The following is a 13,259-nucleotide window of genomic DNA, read 5'->3' as shown; positions in this document are numbered from 1 at the left end:
TGCTGGAAGATGAATGGTGACAAGCTATGCTCAGCAAGAGGAAGAGGAGCCTAACATGTGCCTCAATGAAGAGAAAGGTGGTATGGAAGAGCATAGTTTCACTCAGCAGTTGACCAAACATTTGCAGCATTCCTTTTTGCAAGCAGTCAGTAAACTGTTGTGTGCTTTCATGGCTCTGACCATATTCTTCATTCCACAGTTAAATATGGGTCTTGAACCATGAAGTGATGCACTGGGACCGACAGCAAAATTGTGCCTTTGCTCAGCAACATCCAGTCCTCTCTCAGTCACGATTTGTGTTCTTGTTCAAAGCAGTGAGAGGAAAGTTACCTTCTGCTTCCTGATCTGTGTGTCTCTGGGCAGGTGTGAGCTTCATGTGGTGATGATATTGGATAGGGTGACGTGACAGCACGGTGGCACAGTGATTCGCACTGGTGCCTCACAGCGCCAGGGACCCAGGTTCCAGCCTCGGGTGACTTTGTGAAGTTTGTATGTCTTCCCCATGTCTGCGTGGGTTTCTTCCGGGTGCTCTGGTTTCCTCCCGCGGGCCATAGATGTGAGGGTTAGGTGGATTGGCTGTGCTAAATTGCCCCTTAATATCCAGGGATGTGCAGGTTAGGTTATGGGATTACGGGAATAGGTACGGGTGGACACAAATAAATAGGCAGGGTGCTCATTCAAAGGGTCGGTGAAACCAGATGGGCCGAATGGCCTCCTTCTGCACTGTAGGGATTCTATGACTTATCAGACTGTGAGTCCTGTGTGTGCGTCTTCCAGATATACCATTGGGTCCAGATTCTTCACATTCTCTTCAATACTGACCTCTTTGAACATGCTGTTGGTCAGTTCTTCTACTGTTATTTACAAAGTGCCTTAGAATATTTGTTATGTTAAAGGTGCTATATAAATGCATGTTGCTGTGTTGCTTAACTACAGTGGTACAACATTATTCTTATAGATATTTTTCAATTGCCTACTCAGTTATATTTTTACTGTGCCCACTAATGAGCTTGACTATTTTTTACAGTATAGTTGTGAATTTGTGTGGGTGTGTTTAAGAAGAAGGGGCAAATACTTTAAGTCACATTTCATACGACACTTGGTTCTTGACTAGTGTCACTCCTGAGGAAAGGCGTTCAAGAAGTTCAGTGATAAAGTAATGCGGATCACAACATTTCTGATGTCTTTCTTGTGTTACTCTGTTTTTAAAATAATTTATATGCCGTTATTTATATGTCCACTGCTGGATTTCCATCCTCAAGGCTGGAAGAAGGTGGGGTGTTTCCCAGCTCGGCCCGCCTGCCTCGGAAAAAGTGCTCACAAAGGCGGGGTCTTCATCACCAGAGGTGCCAGCCCTTTCCCCTTCTACCCCTTCTCCCTCCAAACAGTGCCCTTGCCCTTTCCATTATACCTCCTCCCATCCATACTCCCCCCCTTGGATCCCATTTGCCCCTTATGCCAAGTTCTGCCCATCCACTTATCCCCAATGGTCTCTCATGTTCCAATACCAAGCTATGGCACTTCCATGCCCCCTGACCCGCTATACACTATCTAGAAATATCGAACCCTATAGTAAAAACAGTAAGTGTAAAAATAAGTTTTGAAAAAGGCGATTCATCCATAACATTCTACCATGTTTAAAGAAATGTCATTTCGCTACAAGCTAATAAGTGGGTCAATCATTCAGACCCTTTAAAGTTGTTTTAAAAAACCCCATAAACTCTTGAAACTACTTGAAGTTGTGTAAACAGATACAGTTGTGTTTTCTCTGGGGTGCGGATGTTTTAGCACTCTAATGGTTATCTGGGCTCTCAGCCAAGAATGTGTAATGAGGTTTACCTGAGAGCTCAGGCATCCATTCGGCTTGTTGAAACAGGTGTGCCGCAGAAAAACCATTGTTTGATTGACTGCTCAGGCTCTCTGATCTTTGCTGTCAATTTCACAAGGTTTCTTTGCAGATTAGAAGCGCAGGATTCCAGAACTCTTTAAAAACCTAGCCTGACTCCATGAAAGTTGCGAAGGAATAGGACATGCCCATCTCTGCATTGAAGCCGGCCAGGTTGGGCTTTTGACAGGAACCAACCTGCACCCCTTAAAGGCACTCTAGAAAATCAGATAGCCCAGGAATGGGAGGGGTAGAGGGAAAATATGGCGGGTAGTACCGGTGGGAGGGGAGCGGGCTTATGCAATATGTTATGATTGAAGTATTGAAAGTACATGGATGTTTGCACATATTTGCCTTTTTTGCTTTCTTTCTGATGATGTCTGTAACTGTTTATAAAGCCAAAAACTACCTCAATAAAATTGTTTATTAAAAAAAAAAGGAATGGGAGGGATAATCCCGGAGTAGGGATCCGGCTGCCATTTTTAAAGGGCTCCCAAGTCATCTGACTTAGTGGAAATCCAGGCTTATGGGCGGGATTCTCCAGCCGAGTTCGGCTGGCGACCGGAGAATCCCATCCGTGGTCAATGGATTTTTCCATTGTCAGCGCCTCGCTTGTGGGTTCTTGCGGCGGGTGGGGCGGAAGAATCCAGGCCGATGTCTTTCTCTTCTACCTGAATATTTTCTGCATTACCATTGGTGTTCTTCAACTGCTCTACTGATGACTTCCTGTTTTACCCTCTGACACAGGCGTCCCACTGAAACCCAGAAAGGAGCTAAGTTTTACAGAGTTACAAACTGGAAACCTGGAGATCAAATGGTCATCAAAGTTTAACATTTCAGTTGAACCAGTTATCTACGTAGTGCAGCGAAGATGGAACTACGGCATCCATCCCAGTGAGGATGATGCTTCCAACTGGCAAACCGTAGCACAGGTCAGTAATAAGAAGCAAAGCAGTTGCTCAGTTTTTCCAAATTACTCTCAAATAACAAACACCGCTGGAAAATTTTAGTTCACCCAAGTATCCGTAGTGCTTTGGGGTGAGTCTGTTCAGGATTTCCAATCCCCTTTATTTGAAAAAAAAACTTCCACATTTCATTCCAAAATAACATAGCATTTGTGTTTTACTGTCCATTATAGATTTCCTTACCACAGGAAATGGTTTCTTGGTATCTCCCCTCACAAATCTCAAAATCATTTTGAGTACCTCAAAGCGATCGCTCATCAGCCGCCCGAACTCAATGGAATTCAATCTAGGTTTTCTCAAAAAAAATCTTTTAAACTTTGTCACCATTGCAGTGAATTTGTTGTCACCATTCCGGTGAATTTATGCTGTGCCCCCTTTATTTAGATGTCAGCTGTGGCATATTCACGCTGAGTCAGAAGGTTGTGGGTTCAGGTACCACTCCAGGACGTGTGCACAAAACCCCATGATGTGGAGATGCCGGCGTTGGACTGGGGTGAGCACAGTAAGAAGTCTTACAACACCAGGTTAAAGTCCAACAGGTTTGTTTCAAACACGAGCTTTCGGAGCACTGATTCACCTGAGGAAGGAGCTGTGCTCCGAAAGCTCGTGTTTGAAACAAACCTGTTGGACTTTAACCTGGTGTTGTAAGACTTCTTACAAAACCCCAGGGAGTGCTCTGGTGCAGTATTGAGGGAGTGCTACACTATCGAAGGTACTGTGTTGTGGTTGAAACTTTAAACAAAAGTCCTGTCCGTTTTCCCAGGTGGATACAAAAGATCCCATGACACTATCACAGAATCACAGAATCAATACGGTGCAAAAGGAGGCTATTCGGCCCATTGTTTCTGCACTGACTCTCCAAACGAGCATCATGATTTAGTGCCATTCCCCGGCCTTTTCCCCGTGCCGCTACATATTGTTTCTATTGAAATAATCATCTACTGTCTCGATTAAGCCTGTCTCCAATGCACTTCCAGGCCGTGCATTCCGGACCGAACCATTCCGTGTGTGCAGAAGTTTTTTCTCACATCACATTTGTTGACTTTGTAAATCACTTTAAATCTGTGCCCGCTCATTCTTGATCCTTGTATGAGCAGGAACAGTTTCTGCTCTGCCCAGCCCACTCATGATTTTGAACGTCTCTATCAAATCTCCTCTTAGCGTTCTTCTGTCATCATAACTGAGGTTCTCACCCCTGGAACCATTCTTGTAAACCTCTTCTGCACTCTTTTCAATGCATTCACATCCTTCCTATAGTGTGGCGCCCAGAACTATTAACAATACTCAGCTGAGGTTAAATTAATGTCTTGTGTAAATTTAGCATAACTTCCTTCCTTAATAAAGCTCAGAATACCATCTGCTTTATTAACTGCCCCCTCCACCTGTCCTACCACCTGAATGACCAATGCAAGTATATACTCAGGACCCTCTGCTCCTGCACCCCCTTTAGAATTTTACCCTTTATTTTGTATTGTCTCTCCATGTTCTTCTACCAAAATGCATCACTCCACACTATTCTGAAAAAGTGCAGGGGAGCTGGAAAGAAAGATTTGCATTTGTATTGCACTTTTTATGACAACCTGCCATTTGAAAGCACTTTTGAGCCAATTAAGTACTTTTTGAAATGTAGTCACTGTCGGAAATATAGCAACCAATTTGTATACAGTAAACTCCAATGAAAAGCAATGTGCTAATGGGGGATAAATAATGACCAGGTCAGCACCAAACACGATGCTCACAATGGGCGTGACACAGCCACACACGGTTGAGTGAGTTTAAGTTCCCACTTAGCCATGCTGACGCCGAATCTAACGGTCACCTGGCATCTACTGGTCACGCTGTGGAGACCCCAGCCGCGTGCCATTCAGTACTGGTCCCCACAAATGAGAACCAGGTGGAATGTTACCTGGGGGGCCTCCCAGGCGATTGGAGACCCCTGGGTCGTTGACTCTGCACACAGTGGCAGCCTGGCACTGCTAGTGCCACCTGGGCACCTTGGCCCTGCCAACCTGGCACTCTTGCAGTGCCGCCAGGGTGCCAGGATGGCAGTGTCAAAGTGCCAGGCTGGCTTTTTGCCTGCGCCGTGGATCAAGCTTGGGGGTGCCTTTCCCTAAGAGGTGGGGTGCAGGCGGGCCCGAGCACTCTCTCATAGGTGAGTTTTGGAGGTGTCTGGGGGTGATGTCGGAGGGTCAAGAGATTGGGACGCTCTTTAAAAATGCCATCCCGATCTCTTCCTGCATGATGTGGAGATGCCGGCATTGGACTGGGGTGAGCACAGTAAGATGCCTTACAACACCAGGTGACCGTTAAAGTCCAACAGGTTTGTTTCAAACACTAGCTTTCGGAGCACTGCTCTTTCCTCAGTCGAATGAAGAACTAGGTTCCAGAAACATATATATGGACAAAGTCAAAGATGCAAGACGATGCTTTGAATGTCGCATTCCTGGTACTTGTATTAGTTTAATTCTCCACCTCCATCCGGCATTGGGAAATTGAAATTTTGCATCCCACCTACTTAAGATTATGTTTTGCATTCTTGCGGACTTCGTTACCGTAGATGTTACTTCATTCAATCTCTAGCCTCCCGTCCCAAAATGTTTTGTATTGCATTCTGTATGTTTCTGAATTGCAAACGCACTAATAGGTAGCTGCCACATGATTTCTCTTACTGCTAGCACATTGACTATGATCAGAACGGGCTGTCCTATGTCCTGATGTGATAGTTTTTGATTGTTCCTGGAGTACCAATTTCTTCATTTCAGTCAGAACTGCAAACAGACACTCTTGTGGCAGTGAATACATTATTCAACTGATTATAAGATATGGCCTTTCTTCACGGGTTTTTGGCGATCAGCAATCTGTGCTCAGCTAAAAGATGATGAAAAACGTTTCGTAGTCAGCTGTTTGGAAGATGGCCTGTTTACCTCAACATGCAGTTTAATCACTGTAATCAGTTTACCGATTATAAACACTCCCAAAGGGATTGTGAATGATTTCTATTTGAACCTGCGAAGCACCATGACACACAAAGACTAATGCTGCCACTATATTGACGGTACAAACAGCACTGTCTACTTCTAGTGAGCTTGAACCAGCAACCTTTGAAGTGTTATGGGCCAGGGTTTAGAGAACCCCAAAGTGTATCATGGAGTTCACCTGACCCACAACTTTTAATAGATTGTGGTATGGGGAGCACACGGCCCACTGTACAGGTGTGGTACAGCAGAAATGTAAAGGTATTTCTTTTAAAGCAAAACAATATTTATTCTATGAACTCAAGTTAACCTTTTTAAAACATACAGTGAACATCTTAGCAACCATTAATTCAAATACAACCCCCAAAGAATACAACACTAAGTAATCCTTAATAAATTCCCAAACAACATCCAGAAGACAAAAGAAACACCTTTTAACAGAAGCACATCAAGTTTACTTTCACTACTGAGAACATTTATAATTCCGAATTCACCACATGATCAAAAGACAGTCTTTTCGTGGCAGAGAGAACAGCAGTACAGCTGCTTTGTCTGGCTTCAGCTTCAACACTGAAAACGGAACCAAAAAGAGACAGACACACCCAAGCTTGTCTCAAAGTGAAACTAAAAAGGCAGAGCCAGAGCTCAGCTCCACCCACACTCTGACATCACTACAGTAACATGAGCAGCCAAACATTTCTTAAAGCGACATTCTCATGATTGAAGAACTGCAGCTTGTGAGTTTCTGAGTTTAATAGAATAATGCTGCTAGCAGAGGGAAGCTAGGTGGGTGGAGGAATTTAATTTGGCGGGAGGCTAAAAATCAGTTTCCCAATGGCGGGATATACATAAACAAGTCACACACGCTCATTAAAAGGCCACCTCACTGGAATTATGCTCCCCCTCCAAAATAAGTTCCCTACCAGCGCGTAATTAGAACATTCACTTTTACGACTGCGCATAAATGGCGTGCGCCATGCTTATCGGTGAGTTGTTGTTGCATTGTCCTCTTTGGAGAGTGTCTGCGAATGCCAGCCTATGTTTGAGACCGGGTGGTGGCATGCGGGCTGTGTGGAGGATGGCCAAGGAAGGGAGGAAGGGTCAGGGAGGAAGGGGGGAACAGTGGCCGGGCAATGTTGGAAGAGACAGTGTTGGCTTTCTGGGTGCCCTTTAAATGTGGCATTCAGACCTTCGGCCCCAAGAGACAATGACAGGTTCCTCACCTTCCTGCCGGCTGCCTATCATGAGAATCGGCGAGTTCCTCGCGGGTGCATTTAAAAAAAATTTTTTTAAATTCTCCTCTTTTTTTCACATTTTCTCCCAAATTTACACCCAACAATAAACAATAATGAGTAACAAATGTAATGTCAATCCCCATATCAATAACAATGATCCCATCCTCCCACCAAACCCCCAAAAATCAGGAATTACCCATAGTCACTATTAGCACATACAGTCCTTCTCCCCCTAACCCTCCCAGCCCCCAACCCTCCTAATGTTTGATGTGATCCAATCTTTGAAAGTGAATAATGCATAATGCCCATGAATTGTAGAACCCCTCCATCCTTCTCCTCAGTTCAAATTTGACCTTTTCAAGCCTCAAGAATTCCGCCAGGGCACAGGGTGGAGAGGTTGATCTCAACTCTAACAGGATTTGCCTTCAGGCGATCAACGATGCGAAGGCTACAGCATCTGCCTCTCGCGGGTATATATTTAATGAGCCGAACAGTGCAAGATTGCAGGTGGTCAGCTGACCTGCCCCCCTCCCAACAGAAATCACTCCAACTTCCATCACCGAACCTAGACTCCAGGATGAAAGATTCTGGCCACTTTTCATTTGTTTCCCCTCACAAATCCCGAAAGATGTGCTTGTTTTGAACATTTTGAATTCTCCCTCTGTGTATCCGAACAGGCAACGAGTGTGGTGACTGGGGGATTTTCACAGTAACTTAATTGCAGTATTAATGAAAGCCTACTTGTGGCACTAATAAAGATTATTGGGCGGCACGTGGCACAGTGATTAGCACTGCTGCCTATGGCACTGAGGGCCTGGGTTCGAATCCTGGCCTTGGGTCACTGTCCGTGTGGAGTTTGCTCATTCTCCCTGTGTCTGCGTGGGTTTCACCCCCACAACCAAAGATGTGCAGGTTAGGCGGATTGACCACGCTAAATTGCCCCTTGATGGGAAAAGAAAATAATTGAGTACTCTAAATCTATAAAAGAAAACTAATAATGATTATTATTATAACAGTGGATCGTTTTAAACAAAATAATTTTACAGCCTTTGGTTGCCTTGCTTTAACTGTGTGCAGGTCTGAGTAACTGCTGCTGGTGCATGTTTCTGCCCTTCTCCCTTTCATCAATTTTCCAGGGAATGAAAGGGAGAGAAACACGGGGACAAACAGATGTGAGCAGTGATCCTTCATCAAACACTGCAAGTCAAGTTGGAGGCCTGTTGCTCCACTAGTGCAGGCAAAAAAATCTAGGTTGACACAATCTTTCATAGCTTGGCTTTATACTGGGGCCTTTATTTTTAAAATGGCGCTGTGGTTATGTGGCCTCACTGAGCCTCAATTTAGCGTTTGTTTATTACTGAGATTGTTTACCTCAGTCACGTTGGTGCTGAAGACACGTCTCCTGTCCCCCCAGCCGCGTGTTCCTCGGTAGCCCAACGTTCGCTGGTGGTGGGATTCTGTACGCCCGCTGCTTCTCAATGGGATTTCCCGTCGAAGCCAGCACAACTGGTGCTCGACCAGCAGGAAAAGAAAATCCCAATGGCTGGAGAATTCCGGCCTATAAATAGTCTGAACGAGTCAGTCAAAGGTTTTGCAATTGATCAATGTCAAGCAACACTAGAAAGAGTTTGAATGTTGAGTGAGGCTAAAGTAGGGCTTGGTTGCAATGCCCCCATTGTCATTTAGCTCGATGATCCTCAATACCAAGCTGGTGAGATGAGACAGTCGGTTTTTTGAAAAGATCTCTATGCGGTGGGCTTCTATTGAAGTATTAATATCTTAAATAGAGCAAGCAAAAAATATCTGTACTGAGGAATGCTAGAACTCAGTGTCAGACACAATCAAAATTTGGTACTAAGTTTAGAAGTGGGGCCCACAAATATGCTTCATACACAGGTTAATGCATTTCTTGTTGGTATCGATTTGATTTCAATAAAACAATCGACATTTCTATTCCACCAGACCACAGAAGAACGGGTTCAGCTGCCTGACATCCGTCCCAGTCGGTGGTATCAGTTTCGAGTTGCTGCAATTAATGTACACGGCACGAGAGGATTCACCGCTCCCAGCAAACACTTCCGCTCCTCAAAAGGTTTGTCCTACTCTTCACATGTTACACCAGCCTAAAGTCTGGCCAAGGATAAGAATTTCCTTCATCTTTTTTTTTGTCCTTTTCCTTTAAAGTCGTGAAGCAGGTGGATTTTCCCAGATTTAGTTAAGTGCTTGAAATAACTTGTGGTTTCTGTGGCGGATATCGTTAGTAGTCAAGCCAGAATTAAGCATTCTTTTCAACTCTGCTCATAATCCTCGGTAAATCTACACTATACAATGAAAGGCACTTGATCCCATTACTTCATGGGCGGCACTGTTAAACATTAACCTTTAGACTGCAAAAGCCCAGGAAGCTTTGAGAGTCTCGGATCCAATGTTTTTCAAATGTTTTCAGTGCACCAATTGTGAAACTCAAACAAATATTCGAGTTACATTAATGAAACGTGAGAATCAAATGTTAACCCATTACAGTTAGCAGAAATCATTTTAAAATAACGTGGAGTTAAACATTTTTAATATTGGCTTTACCTCGTGAGCAGTTACTGGGGCAAGACTTTCGCCTCAGAGGTGGTAAAAAGGAGCCAGGTCTATTTGTGTGGGAGCGAACCCTTAATTGATATGCAGATGGGTTTTCTGTCCAATTAAAGCTAGTAGGGGCAGAAGTGGAGGCAGGTGTCAAGGCACCTAAGGTAACGATCACTGAGGCTGCTGGTTATCTGAGTGGAGAATGCTTGTGCTGAAGCCCACCTCTGTACCACGGGGAAATAAGGTGGCACAGGGGAACCAGAGGCCGAGCAGCCATGAGGGAGAGGTATTGTGGTATTGCACATCCTCTTCCCGGAGGGTGGCAGGAGGAAGCCACTTCATGATGAAGCAGGGGACCTCCCGGTTCAGCATCATCTCCCTTGTCTTCCAATTCCTCCTCCTCTCTCACCCCCTGTTCCTGCTCCTCTCCTAATAAACTAACCCCTTCCAGGGCATCGCTGTCCTCAAGGCCCAAGCCTCTCTGGAGGGCCATGTTATGGAGAGTTCAGCACAGGACAGCAATGACGAAGATCCTTGGAGGAGGGTACTGCAGGGCACAACCCAATCGACCAGGAACTGGACCCAGTGCCCACTCAGCCTGCCATGCCCCATGTGTTGTTGAGCCTTCGTGAAGAGGACATCTGCCACCTGGGTGATGTGCCAGTGTGCAGCTACCTGTGAGATGCCGCGGCGTTGTCCACTGATGAGGGCACAGATACCAATGACCATCTGCCGAGCAAGTTTGTAGTCTCCTTCAGCACTGGTTTTCAGTCATCTCCAAGTATCTTCACCTCTCTCTATTGATGCTGTGCTTGGGATAGTGTCTCCTACTCCTTCGTGCCCCTCATCCCTCTCCTCTGGTCTCCTGATACCTGGCGCTCTGCCCTTCTCGTGCAGGCTTCTACCCCTCATCTCCAAAAGCCTTAATTTCTGAACACATTTTCAGTTGCAGCTTTCCTGGTGCTCAGGTGGAGTCCAAACAGCCGTGCCCACTGCTCCAATGCCCACATGATGCCAGGAGGGTGTTGACCCCTGAACTGGTGAAGTTTAGCATACTGCCTCCGCCTCTTTTTGAGCTTTTCTTGCCTCCCCCACTCACCCCTGATGTGGTCCTCACCTGCCTGCAGCTGGCTGAAAGGGGACGTGGCGTAGTGGTATTGTCACTGGACTAATAATGCAGAGACCCAGGGTAATGCTCTAGGGACCTGGGTTCAAATCCCACCACAGCAGATGGTGAAATTGGAATTAAAAAGCTAATGATGACCATGAAACATTTGTCGATTTTCATGAAAAACCCATTTGGTTCGCTAATGCCCTTTGGGGACGGAAATCTGCCGACCTTACCTGGTCTGCCCAACATGTGACTCCAGACTCCAGACCCACAGCAATGTTGCTGACTCAAAATGCCCCCCCCCCCCCCTCCCCCCCCAGTGCAAGGGCAATGAGGGTTGGGAAATAATACTGTCTTTTTAACAAACCTTTAACAACTTCCCAACTGGCCTTGGTAAGCACGAAATTCATCCCAAATAAAGGGATGCTTTCAATTGAAAAAAGCTCTGAAGTATTATTTTTGTTGAATATCCTAATTCGGGAATTTGCTACATATGTTCAGGTGTAATGAAGTATTACAGCCTATTAAAATATTGTTTCATATCAAAATGATACAAATCAAAGAAAGAGGCAGTGGCCTTGTCTGCAGTAATCTTTTGACAGCCACGTGGGACAAATACAGTTTTACGATGTGGTGCAGTCGTTCCCTGAATGAGATGCAGTAGAAATTAATCGACACTGCCATCGTTTGAGGTTTTCAAGAGCATTCTGATAGCAATTCTCAATTCAAATTTCAGAAAGCTACAGAAAAAGTAAAGTATGTGCACTATGCATAACGAAATTGTCAATGTGCTTATCAGGAGCATTTATGATAACACACAATACATAGAAAAACCTTGCTCCTGCTTCGCACGTGGTAGAACTCATGAATGCTGTAACTGTAAACCCCCTCATGATACTTATGCTTTTTCTGTTTTACATCAGAAATTTGAAGGGCACTCATATTTATAGATTTGGTCACCACCAAAGTTTTGTATTGAAATGGATAGGTTGCACAATGAGTCACCTCAGCAGGGCTGGGGGCCACTTAATAGCTCTCTGGAAATACCTAAAAGGGATCCAAGAAATGTGCAGTGTTTCAAGGTGAGACCTTGATAAACATTTCTCAAAGTAGTCACTTTCCTAATGCTTGTATCCAAAAGGTGGATTGCAAGGTTTCCTTTGATTGCTGTGGCACCAACTAATAAGTTATGTAATTTGCTTCTTGTATTTCTGTTCCTGAAACACTATCAGAAAGATAAAGGCCAGAGCAGAGTATTGGCAAGAATTGGACGATGCCATTTGTGAAGCTTTGTCTAATAACTGGGGACTGTGTCATCCCGTTGAATGGACAAGACTACGACAAGTCTCCGTCTCCCAGGGCTCAATATTACCTAACCAAACCCTGCCCCACTTCTCCGAGCCCACACCTAGGAGTAGTAAGTCTGTTTGGGGGGGTTGGTTAAAATACAAAAACTGTGAAATATGTTCCCAATCCAATGCGTGCTCAATGGCACCGTTATTTCATAGGCCCAACTTGGTGAGGCAGATAACTTCATCAACATATTGAAATGCCGGTTGCCCATATCCCGATGTTAGGGAACAATTTTCAAAGGCTGTGGCCTCCTGTGCTGTTAAGGTTGGCCCTCTGCTGGCCAGGAATATCAGTTTGATGGAGGGAAAATTGGGAGGGTTCTGCTAACAGTGTGGATGGAATTTTCAATTCCGCAGACTAAGTAATTCTCAATTCAAATTCCAGAATTTGAAGGTGGGCGAGTAAGAAAAGCGGCTCCCCGCCCCCTGGTTGCATTAGTGCATTTTCTCGCTCGATTCTCCACTTCCCACCTCATTAAATATTGATCAGCTGGAAACAAGCTGTTTAGCCGGCAGGCAGCCTGTGATTCACCCACCACACAATGACCACAGTGGATCCTCGCTCCGGGCGCCATATTTAAAGCACACCCGCACTCAGTTCTTTCAATGTCTGCAGCCCTGGACTGCTCCAGGCGAGAGATGGCCCCCAAACGTAGGAAGAGTGCAATCCCCGGCTTTAGTGACGCCTCGCTAGGTCACATTTCAGACAACGTTGAGGACATCTTTGACCTTCTCTACCCTCGGGATGGCCAGCGGTCCAACAAGGTCCCCGACCCAGCTTGGGAACTGGTGTATGTGGCAGTGAGCACCATCTCAGAGCAGCAATACAGAGAAGCTAATGGATCTCATCCGTGCAGCCAGGGTAAATCAACCCTCTCATCGCCCTTGGCTCACACTCTCACAGGACTAACATATTTGCAGGATGAGCCACTACAGGGATCTCACACAGTACCGGCAGAAGGCATATCACCACTCACTCTGCCGCACACATCCTGACACCTGGGCTCACACCCTGCACACTTCACACCCTCATCCAGTCCACAGCTCCACTCAGTACCCACACAAGGCATCTGCCGCAGCACGCTTCCTGCTCACATTCTCTCCATCTATCTTCATGCAGGTCCAAAATAAAGGGGAAGGCTCCAGACCAGTGGCAGGG

General features: G+C 45.5%; 1 protein-coding gene across 1 annotated transcript in view; it reads left to right on the top strand.

Annotated features, from left to right (window-relative positions):
• LOC119977287 (anosmin-1) overlaps positions 1-13,259 on the top strand; it is a 237,095-nt gene that overhangs the window by 175,365 nt on the left and 48,471 nt on the right. The window contains exons 5-6 of the mRNA XM_038818033.1: positions 2,633-2,817; positions 9,023-9,152. Coding sequence (XP_038673961.1) covers positions 2,633-2,817; positions 9,023-9,152 — 315 coding nt within the window. The remainder of the gene's footprint in view (positions 1-2,632; positions 2,818-9,022; positions 9,153-13,259) is intronic.

Source organism: Scyliorhinus canicula, chromosome 14, assembly GCF_902713615.1.
Source record: "Scyliorhinus canicula chromosome 14, sScyCan1.1, whole genome shotgun sequence".
Lineage (NCBI taxonomy): Eukaryota > Metazoa > Chordata > Chondrichthyes > Carcharhiniformes > Scyliorhinidae > Scyliorhinus > Scyliorhinus canicula.
The sequence above is the reverse complement of the archived record's forward strand: the minus strand, read 5'-3'. Positions and strand labels throughout refer to the sequence as shown.